Source organism: Mastigoproctus giganteus, chromosome 11 (genome assembly GCF_048544385.1).
Source record: "Mastigoproctus giganteus isolate SK-2022 chromosome 11, ASM4854438v1, whole genome shotgun sequence".
Classification (NCBI taxonomy): domain Eukaryota; kingdom Metazoa; phylum Arthropoda; class Arachnida; order Uropygi; family Thelyphonidae; genus Mastigoproctus; species Mastigoproctus giganteus.
The window spans coordinates 11,553,295-11,572,012 of NC_143585.1; the positions used below are offsets into that span (position 1 = coordinate 11,553,295).

Consider the following 18,718-nt stretch of genomic DNA (forward strand, 5'->3'; position numbering starts at 1 on the left):
CCATATGTCTAATGCTCTTATGTTTAAAAATTAAACCACCCTTCCATTGTGCTGGCAACCATCCACACATATAAACTTTAATTTTTCAAAGCCATCAGTACTCCTCCCCCTTTCTGCAACCACACCCGGTGTCCATAATGTACAACAGATCATGAAGAAAATGGGTCAATAAGGGTCCTTAATGCTGTCATATTAAGGACTGGTTGTCCTTCATTTTCTTAAATAAGACAAGCTGGGCTTGTTATACCTGGGATCTAAAACGCTGATGGAAATGATATTCAGGTGGTACTTGAATAATGTGTTGGGATTTTCAGCTACTTCTAATCGTTCTGCAACAACTACATCCTCTTCATGCACATTTACGATGGTGGGACTGTTACTAAACCTGAGTATAATTCCCTGTGCTGTTGTTTTTGAAGCATCCGCAATTAAGGCGTTCCTTGCATACCGTCTGTAAATTGCATGTGTTCTGTGGTCGATTTACTCTTTGCTTGACGAAAAATCAGAATTTTCGAGAGAAAAAAACCAAGCCACTGAAGACTAAGACGCGTGTGGGTAGCACAGTTGAAATCATCATCTTCCCGCCACACGGGTGGAAAAGACCTGAGTTCGAATCACTTAGATGATGAGAGCAATTTTTTTCCTCCTTTTTCAAACGTGGCTGAGTTAGTCGGTCTCAAGCGAGGGTAGCATGTTTTTTCTCCGAGACTTGTGATTTTCGTGCAGAATACAGAAAATTTACACAGACAATATACACGAAGCAACATGGCCTTAGTTGCCAGTACTCCTCAAACCCAATAACAGCAACAATCACGACTGAGACCAACTAACTCATCCATATTAAAAAAAAAGGTCGGGAAAAATTCTTCACGTCATCGACAGGACGCAACCTCAGGTCTTTTCCACCCGGTGTGCTGCCCACGAGGGCACACCATGTGCGAGCCTGAAATATGGCGCCTAATGCACTGGCGGTGACCGGGTGCGAACCAATTTAAGCAGTAGGTGAAAGAATATTTTTTTTTTTTTTATGAAAACCCCAAACACGAAAGGTATCAAAACCTATAGTACTTAGTACCGTGCATGGGTTGAAGGAGAAGTATGGGAGGAGAGGGATGCCGGAAACTTTGCTCTAGAGACTAAACATGGGTTTCACCACTTCAAGCCTCCAATAAGCAAAGTGGTGGTATTTCACCGGTTGATGAAAGTCATCTAGCACCTAAGTCCATACTACACGGAGGAGTGCCACCCTACAGCTTCCAACTAGTATTGCCTGCTATCAGGCAATGCTAGTTGGTAGCTGACTGTTATCGTCCACTGCACTACCACCACTTTTGCTTTTTGGAGGCGTGAAGTGGTAGTGGAACCCATTTTAGTCTCGAGGAAAGCTCGGGCCACTTGCTCTCATCTGTTCCATCATGCAGTACAAATTGTGACTTTTCAGATTATGATGGACATAATGGGGAGATGCATACGATCTTCTTTACTTTCCGAGTGTACAGCTCTTAAACGGTTCAGTAGTCTGACTGATAGTCCACCGGATCGAAACTATAGGTAACACTCTCCAAGATGCTTTCGGATCAGCTAGTGTATAATCTTACTGCCCTCGACGCTCCATGTCCTCTCGTTCTTTTCTTATTACTGAATACATCACGAATAGTCAAAAATATACAACAAACTTGTATGCTAAAAGATCTAAACGTTTCGAATACGTCCTCGTTCATTGCACAAATATATATGGTCTCAGTTCAATCTCAATGATGTCCATATTTAATTACAGACTGCAACGCCTCACGTACTTTTCCTGAGAGTTTCCTGTCAGATATTTACTAATTTTAATCTTCAGTTTTCGATTTTGTTTGGCTTAAAATCACTTGAGTACATTCGGTAAAATTCTTCTGTTGTCTCTATCGTTATCCTAACTCCATAAATCACTAGAACTCTTCGGTTTCCTCCAGTCCAAATTCCTTACAGCGTGGTAATTTTCCGTGGTGTTTTTTAATTTCACAACTTATGCTGGCTTTCATTTTTAAGTGACAGGACCAAGCAGGCTGAGATGCTGAAGAATTTCCAATTACTAATGACCTTGCACAGATTGTTTTCCTCACAAACAACCGTTTCAAGTGCATGGGGCTTGCAATGGTAGTTTCTTGAAGCTACCAGCAGATTTAGAGCTGCTGGGACTCATCACGATACACATGAATATATTTTCACGAAAACAATTAACGAAAGAAAATATTTTTCGTGATTATATTACACTGAGTGATCTCTGAATTATGACCATCCCTATGAAAACTAAATGCGACCCGTTGACCGCGTGAGGCACGAGGTGCAGAGTTAGTCGACCTACATAGCATAGATATGGTGCCACTGGTTCAGTAGGGAATAAAATTCCATGCGTGATGGGCAAAAGGAAGGATTTATCGGACTTTGATAAAGGACTGATTGTGGGTGCTCGATGAATTGGTGCCTCAATTCCCCAAACGGCTGAACTGGTGAGGTGTTCGAGAGCCACCATAGTTAAAGTTTACCAGCACTGGAGCAAAATGGTAAAACAACGATCCGATAGCAAAATGCAAAATTCAGCGGAAGGTTGATGTTAGAGGTGAGCGCCGGGTCCAACGACTCGTCCAGCCGAACAGGTGCAGCACTGTTGAAGAGTTGACTGCCCAATAGAACATGGGGTGTACCGGAAGAATATCTGGAATGAGCATGCGTCGCACGCTGGCACGTATGGATTATACCAGCGGACAATCCCTGCAGCATCCTCTCTTAATCAAGGTTCATCGGCTTAAAAGACTTGCCTGGTGCAAAGATAATGCATGTTGGACGTTAGAAGACTGGAAATGGTGTACTTGTCGGATGAGTCACTTTATTTACTCCATACCTTGGATGTACGAATTACTTTATTTACTCCACACCCTGGGTGTACGAATTTAGCTTCAACAACATGAGGCTCTTCATCCATCATGCATGTTATCAAAAGTGCAGGCCGGTTGAGGCGGTTGTATGATGTGGGACATGTTTCACTTGCAGGAATGTGGACCCCTGCTGCATGTGGAACAACGTATCAATGGTCTCCGCTCATCATCAACTGCTTACTGACTGTATACACCTCGCTATGTTACACTTTTTCCCGAATGGCGATGGTGTTTTCCAAGATAATAATGCGCCGAGCCCTCGGGTACTTGTGCAGGAATGGTTCAAGGAACACAGTTCTGACTTCCAGCATATCGATTGGCCGTCACGTGATAGCTTTTGCTGATGATGTCACATTAATTGTGGCAGGTCGATCACGACACGATTTGGAGCAAAATGCAAACCGTGTAATAAATGATATTAATACCTGGGCACAAGGATTTAAGCTTACCATTAGCCCCCAAAAGACCAAAATGATGCTTTTTAAAACAAAACTTGATTTGGGACGACCGCCGCAAATAAAATTAAATGGGAGACAGTTGACTATGGTTTCTGAAACTAAATACTTGGGGCTCATTATTGATCACAAATTGTCTTATTATGCGCATATAACACATCTACATAGCAAGATCAGGAAATTTGCCGGTTATATTATAAGAGTATCAAGAGGAGATTGGGGTGTGTCCAATAAAACTTTATTTTTATATTATAAGGTGGTGTTTCTGCCTATGGTTACGTATGCAGCGGGAGTTTGGTCTCACAGAGTGGCTCTTGTTAGATTTCAGGCTAAATTAAACTCACTACAAAGAACGATGCTTCTCAGTATATTAAGGGTATGTAGAACTGTAGCTACGACTGCACTTCAAGTGATAGCTGGGGCAGTCCCCTTGGATTTGTTCGTGGCTTATCGAGGGCTGTGCTATGGCATTAAGAAGAAAATATCTACTAGACTTCTTGGTATAGAAGTTGACATAAATTCTGATATTAAGAGGGAGAAGAGAAGATGTTTAAACGAGATTGTTAACTTGTGGCAAACAAGATGGGACACCGTATCTTCTGGTCGAGTGACAAAGAAATTTATTCCTGATGTTACCTTTCTAAGTGACAGAACAGTTCGAAGCCGGTTTACACCAAGTTTACAAACATCATTTTTAGTAACAGGTCACGGCTCGATGAAAGCGAAATTATTTCATTTGGGACTTTCGGATACAGATCTCTGTTTTTGTGGTGAGGTTGAAAGTTGGCACCATATATTATATGTGTGTACAATTTATGATAATGTCAGGGAAATAATCAGGGAAATCATTGCTGAAAATGAGTTAGGTCGGGAAGAGGTGTTCTTATCTAATAGGAGTGTATTTCAATTATTCCAGGAGTTTGCAAAGGGAGCCTTTGAACTGAGGAAACGCCTGTTAAACACTTGAACCAAAATAGTGTGTTGAAAACATTACCGAAGTGTGTCCAGAATGCCCAAGAGACTAATGGTGATGATGAGGAGGATTTTTTTTATATTATTATTATTTATTTATATTTATTTAATTTATTATTATTATTATTTATTTATTTATTTATTTAATTTTTTTTATTATTATTTATTTTATTTTTTTTAATTATTTTATTTATTTATTTTTTTATTTATTTATTTTTATTTATTTTATTTATTTATTTATATATATATATATATATATATATATTTTTTTTTTTTTTTTTTTTTAAGCTCTGGATTGGGCCCCCAGAGGATTTTTTTTTTTTTTTTTTTTTAGGTGTTGTTGTCTCATAACCTGAGACCTTATGCGTTCCATCTACTGGAACTGGCCCACCTTCCCGTGGTGTGGACGAGTATCTAGAAGCAGCCTTCCTGGTGATAGCTGCTTCTGGGTAGCCAAGAGGTCAGCATAACACAACAACATAACATGCATTAAACTACACGAACATTGCACTATATTACACGCTGGCCTGTTTTGCAGAGTCTGTTCAACGTACAAAGAAACGAGGTGGATTTGAACGGACGTTCTAGGAGCCACCCTACCTATACACACACATGTCCACACACATGTCCACATGTCCACATATCGATTGGCCGTGACGTAAAGTTGGAGATTGCTGGATAGTACCGTTATTGGTTTTGTAGGTTCCAGTGCATGTGAAACAGCAACTGGGGAAATATTCAGTTGAACTGTGATTTTTGAAGTTTATAGTTGTGCCATCCAGACTATATTATTGTTGTTTTATTATATATATATATATATATATATATATTTTTTTTTTTTTTTTTTTTTTTCTCTGCTGGTTCCCTAGTATGGGCAATCCGGGGCGCGGGATTGCTGGCACTCACTGTTATTGCACTACCTCCAGTGGGTGCGGGATTTCAAGTGCGAATTGCGCTACAGTAAAATCAGACTCAGGTAATTTAACATACTTTTTAAGGAATGCTTCGTAAAGACTATATATAAATTCTCAAGGTAGATTTGGGCTTATGCCTGGGAGCTACCCTGAATAAGAACACACTTGCACGCACACACGAGAGTTTAATGTTTGTCAGAGCATATAATTATATGTAAATATATCTTGTATATAAATCATGTATATACTTTTATGTACATAATGTTGAGACTATATTGTGTGTAATTAATAAATGAATGAATGAAAAGAATATCGATTGGCCGAGTAATTATTTATTTTCTTTTATTTATTTATTTTTCCCTCGGGTTTGGCAGCCTGAGGGCTCCTGTCCTTTGGTATTGCACTCCTTCCAGTGGACGACAAATTGGTGCAGCAGCACTAGATAATAGAAGCAGGCACAACTCCTCATGCTTAGAAATGGGCAGTGATTGACAGGTTGTTGATCGCTGTAGAGTGTAGACAGTTACTCTCTCTCTCTCTCTCTCTCAACACAGGTTTTCCAAGGTGGAGTTCGACTAAACGTGTAGGTGCCACCCAAAGCAAGTACATCCGTATACATACATACACACATAGTATATCTTTTATTGTGTTTTATTGCTTGCAAGTGAAGCTGTACAATTAAAATTGTTTCTTACCCAGAATGCGATGGTTGTAAATAGACAGTGTTTGTATCTATGTATACATGTATTATATAAAATGTATTTAAAATAAATAAATGCACAAGGCATAATACTTTAAGAGTTTGGTATCTATATAATATCGGTGTTTAGATACACCATAGATAACTCTTAATAAACTACAAAGTAGTTGTTGTAGGCATCATTTGCTGTTTCTCATATTGTGCTCTGCCTTCACGACGAGTTGCCATGATATTGCACTACTTCGAATAAGTAACTCTTCACTAATAGAGAAGACTATTGTTACTTATTCTCAGTTGAGTACCACCACCCAGACAGCACTGTTTCACGGCTATTGGCCGATCATCAGTGGGTGGGCAGGTACCCTGGTAATGCAGACATGACGACCCAGTTGTGAAGTTAATCACACAATATGAGAGATGCCAAGAGGTGTAGATGTCAATATTTAAAATAAATAAATGCACAAGGCATAATACTTTAAGAGTTTGGTATCTATATAATATCGGTGTTTAGATACACCATAGATAACTCTTAATAAACTACAAAGTAGTTGTTGTAGGCATCATTTGCTGTTTCTCATATTGTGCTCTGCCTTCACGAGAATGAAGTAACTGAGAATAAGTAACAATAGTCTTCTCTATTAGTGAAGAGTTACTTATTCGAAGTAGTGCAATATCATGGCAACTCGTCGTGAAGGCAGAGCACAATATGAGAAACAGCAAATGATGCCTACAACAACTACTTTGTAGTTTATTAAGAGTTATCTATGGTGTATCTAAACACCGATATTATATAAATAAAATGTATGTAAATAAAAATATCGATTGGCCTCCGAACTCCACCGGCATCAACCTCGTCGAGCACTTGTGGGACACTACGGAAAGGCATATCAGGCGTCTGGATACACCGATCACCTCCATACCTGCATTTCTGGCTGCATTACACACAGCTTGGTTGGCCATACCTCCCGAAAGCTTCTGATATATTGTTGAATAAATGCCAAGTCGGATAACTGCTGTACTAAGGGCCAAAGGAAGACCTACGAAGTATTAGATAAGTGGTCATAATTCAGTGATCGCTCAATGTATAATGAACAGTGTTGACGAAGGCAAATATTTGATATAAAAGTAGAAAATATTAAAGCAGGTAAAGAAGACAGGAATCATTCCGGAAATGAAGTATTCCCGATACACTCTTGATACTGTTGAACGGAGAAAGTGCAATTTCTGTATCACCTCCGCGATAGAGTGGCCCATGCTTCGGGCACCCACTATCATCCCTCATTTAAAGTCGGTTAACTCTCAACGTTTATCCCTACTGACATCGAATTACCGTCTAAGTGAATGCAGTGAATCAGTGTACCTATCTACCTTTCAAGCGGTGGGTTCGTCCATTAGAGAGAGGGGTGACAACCAACGTCCCGTTGCCCAAGAACCAGGTATCCCATGAATTCTCTCATCTCAGTGTACGATATAGTTTAAATTAATCCAAAGGAGTAATTGTATTTTTTCTGGGAAGGGGGTGCTGTGTAAGCTTGCTTTCTTGAATGATTTTTAAAGTTGTTATATAAGCACTATATCACTGACTGCGAAACGACCCTCTGCAACCATATGAATTCGCGAGTAACACCAGAGCACTGAGAAACAGCAATTACTCGCATGAACTCTATCAATGGATATTTCAGTGAAAAATGTGCAAACAACTGATGTCAATATCCTCTACACTTTCTGCATTTTTTGTAATTTCAGGTTCTGCTGATCCAACCAGTCAATCTGTGGCTATGATCACACGTGCATTTATGCATGTATTGGAGTGGAGCCTACATTTTGCGCCATGTACAATTAACGGATTATCCATTATTATAAACTTTAAAGGGTTTTCGTGGAGTCATATAAGAGAATATTTTCAATTCAGAAAAACAATGAACATCATCAATATGTTTCAGGTGAGTGATCCACTGTGTTTCATATACATTTTTCTACTACTGATTAATTTCTCTAAAATTGCTCGTTAGTTCAATGATTACAGTGTAGAAATGCACTATTAAATATCCAAAAAATGCAGGAAAACAGCAATTCCTTCACAACAAATGAAACCACAGAAATCACCATACAATAGTGCTTTTTAACAAATAATTTGATGGCGAACGAGAATGTTCTAAGACCTGATGGACTTCAAAAGAGTACAGAATGAGAAATGAATGTGCCTCATTATAAAAGATCATTGGAAAGGGCAAAGAGCAGAAGAGTTGGGCCCTAGAACAGCCACAAAAGGTATATGCAATACTTTGATAGATGTCACAGGTTATGACCAGAAAGGGAAAATAGAAAAGAGCTCTTCAGTTGTTGTCAGCCCATTTTTCTGCTGCTATTACTTGGTTGTACTACTGCTGATTTCTGTTTGAGTCATTTCCTTTTTATTCTTCTCATATATTTTACTTTTGTATTCAGAGAAGAGTAACATTGCTCGAGAAAACTGAAGTCAATAAATGAGGAAGTTGGTTCTCTGCTTTTGAAGTTGGACAGTAAGAGGATGTTGAGGTTTTTTTTTTTTTTTTTCGATACAGAGGAAGCTTTATTTGTGTACTTGAGCTGTTGTTGCGTTGTTGTTATTGGGTTTTAGGAACATCTGCGACTAAGGCCATGTTGCTCCGTGTATATTGTCTGTACATTGTGTGTTCTCTGGTGAATTTTCTGTTTGCGAAACGAAAACCCGAGTTTACGGGAGAAAAAGCCATGCTACCCTCGCCTGACACAGACTACCTCAGCCACGTTATGAAATGCCCATAAAAATCCCTCATGTCATCGACGGAATTCGAACTCAGGTCTTTTGCACCTGGTGCTAGTGCGATCCTACCAACTGTTTCCCACGACGGCTGTGCTTAAGCGAAGAGAGATTAAGCACGACGGCTGTGCTTAACTGATGAAAGATTATAAGACAATGTAATCCCCAATAGAGACAAATATCCTTGAGTAGAAATCAGAGTGTCATCAAACATAAGCAGAACACATGAGCAGAAAAATGCTCTTTGCGAGATATAAGACAGGACTGAGTTTTAGAAGGAATGAAATCAACTAAGTTATACTTGCCCCGTAAATTCGCGAAGCTGAAGCTGTTTGTTCAGAGCGAGGATTCTAAAATTGAAAGATGGAATGCAACGTCCTACCCTTAGGAAAACTATGGATCGGATTTCTGGTCCATGGAAGAAAGTGATTAATGTACAAGAGGAAAAGAGTGGAAGAGAGCACTGAACATTCGAGTTCACCAGCATTAGTGGAGAAGTTAGAAGACAGATAGCCATCTACAGTCAACCGCAGTGATGCGTCAGAGAGAAAACTAGGTAGATATTAAACTACAAAGGCCACTTAGAAAACTAAAGTTGGAAAACATAACATGCAAGTTTATTTAGAAGATCCTTACGTCAAACAGGATCAAAGATCAAAAGCCTTTGAAAGGTCAAGTGTTAACTGCTGGCTGGCACTTACTTGACAATGTTGTGCTCGCCTTTGAAAGGACAAGGGCAAAATTGTGTTGCACTTAACCTTTCAAAGGCATGTAGGTATATGATGCAAGAAAGCAAGCTTATACATCATGAGCAAAAAAAAAAAAAAAAAAAAATGCTTCCTGTTGCACCTATCCATTCGCTCCAAACGCTTGTCTAGTTCTGCTTTGAATTTATTTAAGCTGTCAGATTCTACAACAACAAATGGAAGTGGGTTCCAACAATCAACCGTCTGCTAGCTAAAGGTAAATTTCCGCATATCTATTCTACGACTGTGATTCCTCATTTTGAATTTATGTCCTCGCAGGCGAATAATCTGAGCAAGAGGAAGAATCCCAACAGCATTGAGGTTGCTCAAACCATTAAAGGCCTTATACGCCTGAATCAAATCAACTCGCAGTTCTCTAGTCACCAGACACTGTAATTTGAAAAAAGAGCACCACCTTCTTCAAAAGAGCACCCCTTTTTTCCGCTCACTAATCTTGTTGCCCTTCTTTGTACTCGTTCTAGCAACTCTACATCCTTCCTAAAATGAGGCCTCCAGGCCTGTATACAGTACTCTAAGTATGGACTGACCATTGCCTGATACAAGGGGTTATACGAGAAAAATTTCTTTTGATCATTCAGAAGACACCATGAGCTAATCTTGCAGACCGTCTGACTGCTCAAAAAATTTCGCATCTGACTACACAAATACCCCAGGTCCTTTTCATTCTCTAACCACCGTGAGTGTAGTACCACACAGTTGATATGTTAAAATGTGGTTACTGTTGTCCATATGCAGTACTTTACATTTGTCAATGTTTAACTTAAGTTGCCCATCTGCTCTACGTTTCTATATCTTGCTGCAGTGGCGAACTATCATTAGGGCCTTTAATAACTCTGCCAACCTTCGTATCGTCTGCAAACTTAGACATTAAGCCTGATATACTTTCATCAACAACACAGAAGGAAACAATTTCAGAGGGCTAGGAGGAATTGGCCACAACAAGAAGTCACTGAACTCAGGAACCAATATAGAATCGCTAGAAATTGTTATACTGAACAGATAAAGAAAAATAAAAGAGAATCATGGGAGAGGTTAGTACAAGTGACAGGAAACAGAAACCCCTGGGGGGTGGTATACAAAATTACCACTCACAAACTCCCCAGGGGGGGGAAGTCGTGACAGCCACCAAAACAGCACAAGGAAATTTAACCATAACCTGGGAGGAGTCGATTGGGAACATCCTGGACAACATCCTTCAGGAGCTGCCAACAACACTAACAGATGAGCAGCAGGCTATCTGCCAAGCAAACAATTCCTATAATAATGACCAAATAGAACTCCCCTTCACCTTAGAAGAAATTCAGGATGCAGCAAGCCGCGCGAAAAATAAGAAATGCCCTGGACTGGACCTAATTGAACCGGAGATGGCAAAAGAAGAAACGGAACATATACCTGAATTACTGCTAAAACTATTCAATTGCTGCCTGGAAGCAGGTAAATTTCCACTACAGTGGAAAAAAGCAAATTTAAAACTGATCCTAAAAAACCCAACAAAGCCACCAGAGACACCTAGTTCCTACAGACCCATAGCCCTGCTACCAACCCTCAGTAAAATATTCGAACGGCTGCTACATACAAGAATCACAAGGTATTATAATGAAGCAAATCGTAACATGTCAAAGCAATACGGATTTACTCCTGGCAAATCCACTATCGAAGCAATACAGAACCTCCTCTCTAGAGTTGCCATTGTAAAAGGAAATACTTCCTCGTCATCGCAGTGGATTTCGCTGGGGCGTTCGACACCCTCTGGTGGCCGAGCGTCTTGGCGAGACTCAGAGCTGCCAACCTTCCATTGAATCTTATTATTGCATGAAGGATTACCTGGCTGATAGAGCAGTGCAAGTTACCACACCATATAAATGCCACAGTCGCCCAGTCCGCAGGGGCTTCCCCCAGGGTTCTGTCCTGGGGCTGCTCCTGTGGAACTTTGTCCTGGACGAATTCCTCGCCATGGATCTGGGTGGTGTGGAGGCCCAGGCCTATGCAGATGACTTGATCTTGACCATCGAGGCTGACAGCAGATCCTCCTTAGAAATCCAAGCAAATGATGCCCTGCAAAAGCTGCTAGATTGGACGAAGCTACACTTGCTCAAACTAGCACCCGACAAGACAAATTCGGTGCTGCTAAAAGGTACGCTAGACATAAGGAGACCACCACAAATTAAAATTGAGAACAAAACAGTTAAGCTGTGCGAACAGATTAAATACCTGGGAATAATCTCGGACAGAAAATTAAATTTCAAGCCACACCTAGAATATATTAAAGAAAAGATAAGAAGATATGCGGCCCTCCTCGCTAGAGTCACTCGCAGGGACTGGGGACTCAGACGTACTACCCTGTCTTTGTACTACAAAGCTCTCTTCATCCCTGCCATCACATATGGCTCCCCTGTCTGGTACGCGAGGGCGGCACTAGAAGTGAATAAACGAATCCTCGAAACCATTCAGAGGACCATCCTCCTTACCATGTCGAGAGCAACTAGAACGACTAGCACGGCTGCCCTCCAAGTCCTGGTAGGAGTTCTACCCCTGGATCTCGAAGCTACCCGCTGTGGTCTGTTCTACCATCTTGCCAGAAACACATCGGCTACGATGTATGACCTCACCACTGACATCACTAATGACCGCAACTATGAGAAGAGAAGAATCACCAACCACCTCATCCAGATTTGGCAGAGGAGATGGAGCAACACAGAAAAAGGTGCAGTGACCAGAAGATTCCTCCCCACTGTCACCAAGCTGTACCCTAAGGCGCCAGTGTGGTTTCACCCTGGTCGAAATACCACCTTCCTCCTTACAGGACATGGCCCGTTTTAAAGCTAAACTACACCACTTGGTATCATAAATAACGCGGACTGTCCCTGTGGCAACCCGGAGTCCTGGAAACACTTAATGTTTGAGTGCGATTTGTATGACGACCTGCGACTACAGCTAATAACGTCAATCCAATATATCCCAGACAACCAAGAACCCAGACTGCTAGACACTCAAGAGGACTACAAGGCACTCAGTCAATATGCCCAGGATCTATTTTCTAGAAGGAAAACAATGATAGAAATATACCACAGGCAACCCAACTAGAAAGAATGCAGGAGGTCAAACAAGTAAAAAAAAAAAAAAAAAAAAACTCACCATACCACAGAAAGACAAGACTTTAGGATGATTTGAATGGCCTACTGTCGACCCAAAACTGCACTCCCTTGTGCGGTTTTTTTTTTTTTTTTTTTTTCGGGGAGGGAGAGGGGGAGGGGGTATTTGCTCTTCTCCTCTCCTCGCCTCCCCATATTTTCACTCTGGTGGGGCATGGGCATGCCCCACTGAAAATGGGGGGTCACCTCTCTATCCGACCCCTCTTCTTCCTATTTCATCCCCCCAGTCTTCACCCTCCCCTCCCAACACTTTCTCTTGTACAGCGACTGCCCCACATGTCCAAATTTAAATCACATCAAATTTTGCCCGACCTTTTAGGCTCTCTAGAAATAGTTCTTTCAGCGTAAAACCCCACGCAGCGCTTTCTAAATGCAATTTTACTTAAACCGATAACTCCAACTTAGCGATAACTCCAACCTTTATTTTAGGTCCTCGTCACCGAAATCCCAGGAAAGTAAGTGGCAGGACCTGCCAGAGTATAATTAGTCTCTTGGTACACCCGGCCGGCGTCCCCGTCGCTAGGTATGGTAAGGCCGGGTCCCACTGGGGGCCCGGCGGCCAACAGGCCGGATGAACAATGGGCACAACAAACTACATACCACATGACCCATACATTATTTTTAAACCTCTGGCATAGACAGGGTACTGTCACTCGATAAAAAGAACATACGCGGAGATGGGAGAAATCCCCGGAGCCGTCAGACCCTCAACATACCTATACCTACCTATCATTAATAATAAGATAGTACACGATGAGGAAGATACCCCTTGGGCGGCGGTAGTGGTACGCAACCCAGACTACACAGTCACGAAAGTTAAACAACTATGCTCGTCATGGGCAGCTTGTGCCCACGTATTGACGCCACTAGGCCAGTTCTACATAGTGGCACTGTACTGTAGACCAGGGGAGGACATTACCCCAGCTACACAATACCTTCAAGTTTTGGTAGACTTGCTCCCAGACGAGAAAATAATCATAGGGGGAGATGTCAATTGCCGATCCCCCACCTGGCACAGCCTGACTCCGGACAGAAGCGGAACTCGGAACGGGCAAATACTAGACGAATATCTCTCTAACTCCCCGATCATGGTACTAAATCGGCCACACCAACTGCCCACGTTCTGTAACACACTGTGGGAGGCCACGATCGATGTCACGCTGTCCACTAGGAACGTCGCAGGCTATATTAAGGATTGGCTTGTTCGGGATTCGTGGACAACGTCCGATCACAGAGTGATTACCTATCAGATAGCAAGGTCACTTGACAGAGCCCCAATATCCAAGCAAATACAGAGCCGATATGCCATCCGCAAAGCAAATTGGGAACGTTTTAAGGAAATCCTAATACCAGCAACGGCCCAACGTCTAACTGAGACAAATCAGCTCGAGGAACCCAATGAAACCCAAACTAAAGTAACCAAGATAATAACAGAAGCCAGCAACGCAGCAATAAAAAGAAGAAGCCCGATCCGGGGGGCTGTCCCGTGGTGGACCCTGGAAATTCAACAGCTCAGACGGGAAACAATTACAAGAAGAAAACAATTCCAGCGGGCAAGGCGTACATGGCCGGCCCATGAGGTTGAAGCTTTAAGGGAAAGATATAGAGAAGCCAGAAACAGCTACACAAATGCGATCGTCAAGAGCAAACGCAAGGCCTGGGAGACCTTTGTAAGCACAACAGGGAACACCGAACCCTGGGGTGTGGTATACAAGATAGTGACGAATAAACTTCCCAGGGGGGAAGTCATTTCAACCACCCAGACACCACAAGGTGAATATACCACCACCACCTGGCAACAATCTATAAGCAATATATTGGATGCCATCTTCCCGAAACCAATAGAGCCATCACTGCCAGAGCAACTTATCATCTGTCAAGATAATGAAGTTTACTCAACAGACACTCAGGAGCAACCCTTCACACGGGATGAACTACAACAAATGGCAACCACGATAAGAAATAATAAATGTCCAGGCCTGGACTACTTAGAACCAGAAATTATTAAGAAGACCGTGGAGATCGTTCCAGACCTCCTCTTACACCTATATAACAGCTGCTTGGCTAAAGGCATCTTCCCCAAAAAATGGAAGACAGCAAAGGTAAAATTAATCGCCAAAAATTCGAACAAACCACTCCACCTGCCAAACTCCTATCGGCCAATAGCCCTACTGCCGGTTGCAAGCAAACTGCTTGAAAGACTACTCTGTACAAGGATAAATCAGCATTACCAGGCAGCGAAACTCACAGAGACATCGCAATACGGATTCAAGAAGGGTTCGTCTACTGTGGAAGCCTTGCGTAGCCTATCGGAATCAGCAGCAAACTGCAATAATAAATATCTTCTAGCCATCTCTGTTGACTTCGCTGGGGCGTTCGACACCATTTGGTGGCCGAGCGTACTGGCAAGGACTAAGGCTGGCACATGTGCCGATCAACTTATATTCCATAATTAGGTCTTATCTCTCCGAGAGACGCATCATTGTGGAAGCACCTTATGGTAGAGTGAATCGTGATGTCCACAGAGGCTGTCCCCAGGGTTCTGTTCTGGGGCCGCTCCTGTGGAATATGGTTTTGGATGGGTTCTTGGCTTTCCACCTTGGTGATGTGCGCTCCCAGGCCTTTGCTGATGATTTGGTCCTCACCATTGCTGCAGATAGCCGGGCCCAGCTAGAGGAAAAGGCCAATCAGGCAATGCTGATATTGCAAAACTGGACCAGAACCCACTGCCTGACGATATCAACAACAAAGACGTCCTCCGTCCTGCTAAAAGGCAAGCTTGATATACGTAGACCGCCACAAATAAAGGTGGGACCTACCACAATAAAATTAGTGACCCAGTTAAAATATTTAGGAGTTATACTGGATGGTAATCTTACTTTTAAACACCATCTAACTTATATCAAAGCCAAAATCAAAAGATACTCTGGATTGGTGGCTAGGATCGTCAAGCGGGACTGGGGGTTAAACCAACGCACCCTGTCATTGTTTTATAAAACAACCTTACTACCGATCATCACTTACGCCTCAGCAATATGGTTTTCCAAAACAGGAACTGTAGTAAACCGACGCATCCTTGATGCAACGCAGAGAACAATCCTACTGACAGTTACACGTGCTTGTAGGACAACCAGTACCCATGCGCTGCAGGTCTTGGCCGGGGCTCTTCCCCTTGACTTAGAGATCATGCGTAGGGGAATGAACTACCACATAGAGAAAGGAATACCTTGTACATACCATGGCTATACTGTGGACGTTAATGCACCACAAAAAAATGAAAAGACAAGGCTGCAAAAACACCTGATGCAAGTTTGGCAGGAGCGCTGGGCCAACTCAAATAAGGGAAATATCACCAGGAAATTCATTCCGAACATCGACAGGATGTACCCCAGTCCCACAACTTGGTTTCAACCTGCCTTATACACCACCTATTTATTGACTGGTCACGGGGCCTTTACAGCCAAGCTGGCAGCGCTGGGGATTGAGGTGGATCCGAGATGTGCCTGTGGGGAGCTTGAGTGCTGGGAGCACATTATGTATGATTGCACCCATTATGGGGACCTCAGGTGCAGACTGATCACTGCAATACACTACCTCCCCAAGAACTTGGAATCACATCTATTGGACTCACTTGAGGAATACAGGGAGCTAAAGGAATATGCCCAAAAACTATTTGGTAGGCGTAAAACATTGATAGCCATCCACAGAAGATAAAAAAAAAAAAAAAAAAAAAAAAACACAGAACATGCGTGGAGAGGACTCAAGGAGAACCTCGCCCAGGAACCTGCTTACTACTAATCATTTAAAACCAGCGATCGCAAGAATAACCCCATGGAGCTGCGGATCTTCCCATGATGAAGAGAACCACAGCCATAGCTAACAGACCAACAATGGACCTGACCAGTGTTCATAGCTGAGGAAAAATATGGCTACCAATGACAGAGAAGACCAACGAAGATAGAGAAACTCCAAGTTGCTGCCTCAACGGAGCCATATTGGCTCTATGCTCTGCACTCTCTTGTGCAGTGCAATTCTTTTACTTCCACACCCGGCAGGGGAGGGAGGTGACGTCTTGCTGTCGCCTCTCTTCCCTGCCACACCATTTCTTCCCTTTGGTGGGGCATGGGCATGCCTCACTGAAAAAATTGGGGGTCACCTACCCTATCGACCCTCTTCTTCCTATTTCACCCACCAGCCTTCATTCTCCCCTCCCAGCACTTTTTCTTGCACAGCGTATAGCCCTACACGTCCAAATTTAAATACACCAAAAAATTTCGCCCAACCTTTTAGGCACTTCAGAAACAGGCTTTCAGCGTCAAACCCCATATTAGTGCTTTAATGTAAGTGATTTAAAATCAACCGCGGTCGTTCCAATTTTATTTTAGGTCCTAGCCACTAAAATCCCAGGAAAGTAAGTGGCAGGACCTGCCAGAGTACAATTTCCCTCCCCACTAGGTGGCGAAGGTCAGTGAGTTACTGAATTATGTGCTCCTAAAAATACTCAAATACCTAAGTTAACCTGAAAGGATCATAAATGAACTGCATATTGACAGAGAGCTTATGAGAAGTGGAATCTGGATATAGTGTCTACTAATGGAATCCTGAACAGGTAATATGTCTAATCTTGATTTTAAGCATTCATACTTCGCGTAATAGTTGAAAGGAACGGTTGGTTTATAGCGATTCAGTGCAGCGGAACATAGCAATATTCTGCTTAAGGCAATACGGCACTTAAGCTCTGGACAAGGTCAAGCTGTGACAAAGTTAGGGATTAAAACCTCCCCCATTTCCACCTGCATATTTCATAGGCTAGTCATCGAACGATAGAAGTGCCCTATCTTGTTGTACTAAAGACTACCTTCCTCGAAATTACTGAAATTCCAGCCCCCATTTGCATTTCAGAATGACAGATTTCAGCGCATCAGCCGTGCCGCTTACTTGCTGTATATGTCTGACCAATGATGACTTCATAATTAAATGCGTTACTTGTCACAAAAACTATTGCAATAAGCCTGATTGTACTTCTGTAGATATTAAGAAATTAAACAAAACTCGAAAACGCAAGTTTGAATGTAACGCCTGTAGGCAACAAACAGAGAAAAATAATGAAGAATTACCCAATGAAGTCATTTGTGAAGATTCTTGCACAAAACAGATTAATGACCTTGAACAAGCAACAAGAGAAATCCTCTCGCAGACTGACCTTGGAAATGGCATCTTGGGCCATCCTGAAGGATCAATTTTTGAAACCTTGGGATGCGATATTTGCCCAGAAGACTGCGAGCACTCTGAAGGGGGTTTCGCTAGAAAGAGGAGCAATCATAGCCCGGATGAAAGGCAGGAAGAGAACCGTAAAGAATATGTCTCGCGTACGGAATTAAAGGATATCCTTGCAGACTGCATCAGCCCCTTTTCGATGCAGGCTGTGGAATACGCTGAAAACCTCGCGAGCAATTTCATCCCTGTACATAAAATGCTACAGGAACTGCAGGAAGAGAATTTTCTTCTCAAAGAACAAAACAGTAAAATATTGCACACCCTTAAACGACTGGAGGAAAAGCTAGGATGCTTTGAATCCGTCCTCGTTGCACAAGGTGGCTCAACGGCTCCCGTAACCGACGAAACTTGCTATGCGAGGCAGAGCTACCCAAAGAAAAGTAGAAGTGATATGCATGGATTGTACAGGAGGACAGAAAGCATTGAAAATCACAAACAGAAGGCAAGAAAAGAATTGAATTCGGAGGAAAACATATCAGAAAGAATTGCAAAACTACAAGACAGCCAAATAATATGTGAATCTCAAGCCCAGCCGCGAACTGTCTGTTTGCAGCAGGACCTCGCAAGCAATAGCACCAAACCCAGTGAAACTTTAGAGGCAGCACAAGGAAATGGCTCCACACATTCCACTAGGAAAAGTCGAAACCAAAATAAAGAAGCCTCAGAAATATTAGGACAACAGGAATCAACTGAAATGATTGGAGCATGCATGTATTCCAAGAGTACGAACTCCAGAGTTACATCTTCCCCCTCAAATCATGTTCCTGCAAACCCACACACT

At 42.3% G+C, this 18,718-nt stretch overlaps 1 protein-coding gene across 1 annotated transcript in view; it reads left to right on the forward strand.

The window, feature by feature from the left end:
- Positions 1-18,718, forward strand: part of LOC150077711 (alpha-tocopherol transfer protein-like) — a 90,862-nt gene that overhangs the window by 52,797 nt on the left and 19,347 nt on the right. The window contains exon 4 of the mRNA XM_090384257.1: positions 7,706-7,902. Within this exon, the coding sequence (XP_090240383.1) occupies positions 7,706-7,902 (197 nt within the window). The remainder of the gene's footprint in view (positions 1-7,705; positions 7,903-18,718) is intronic.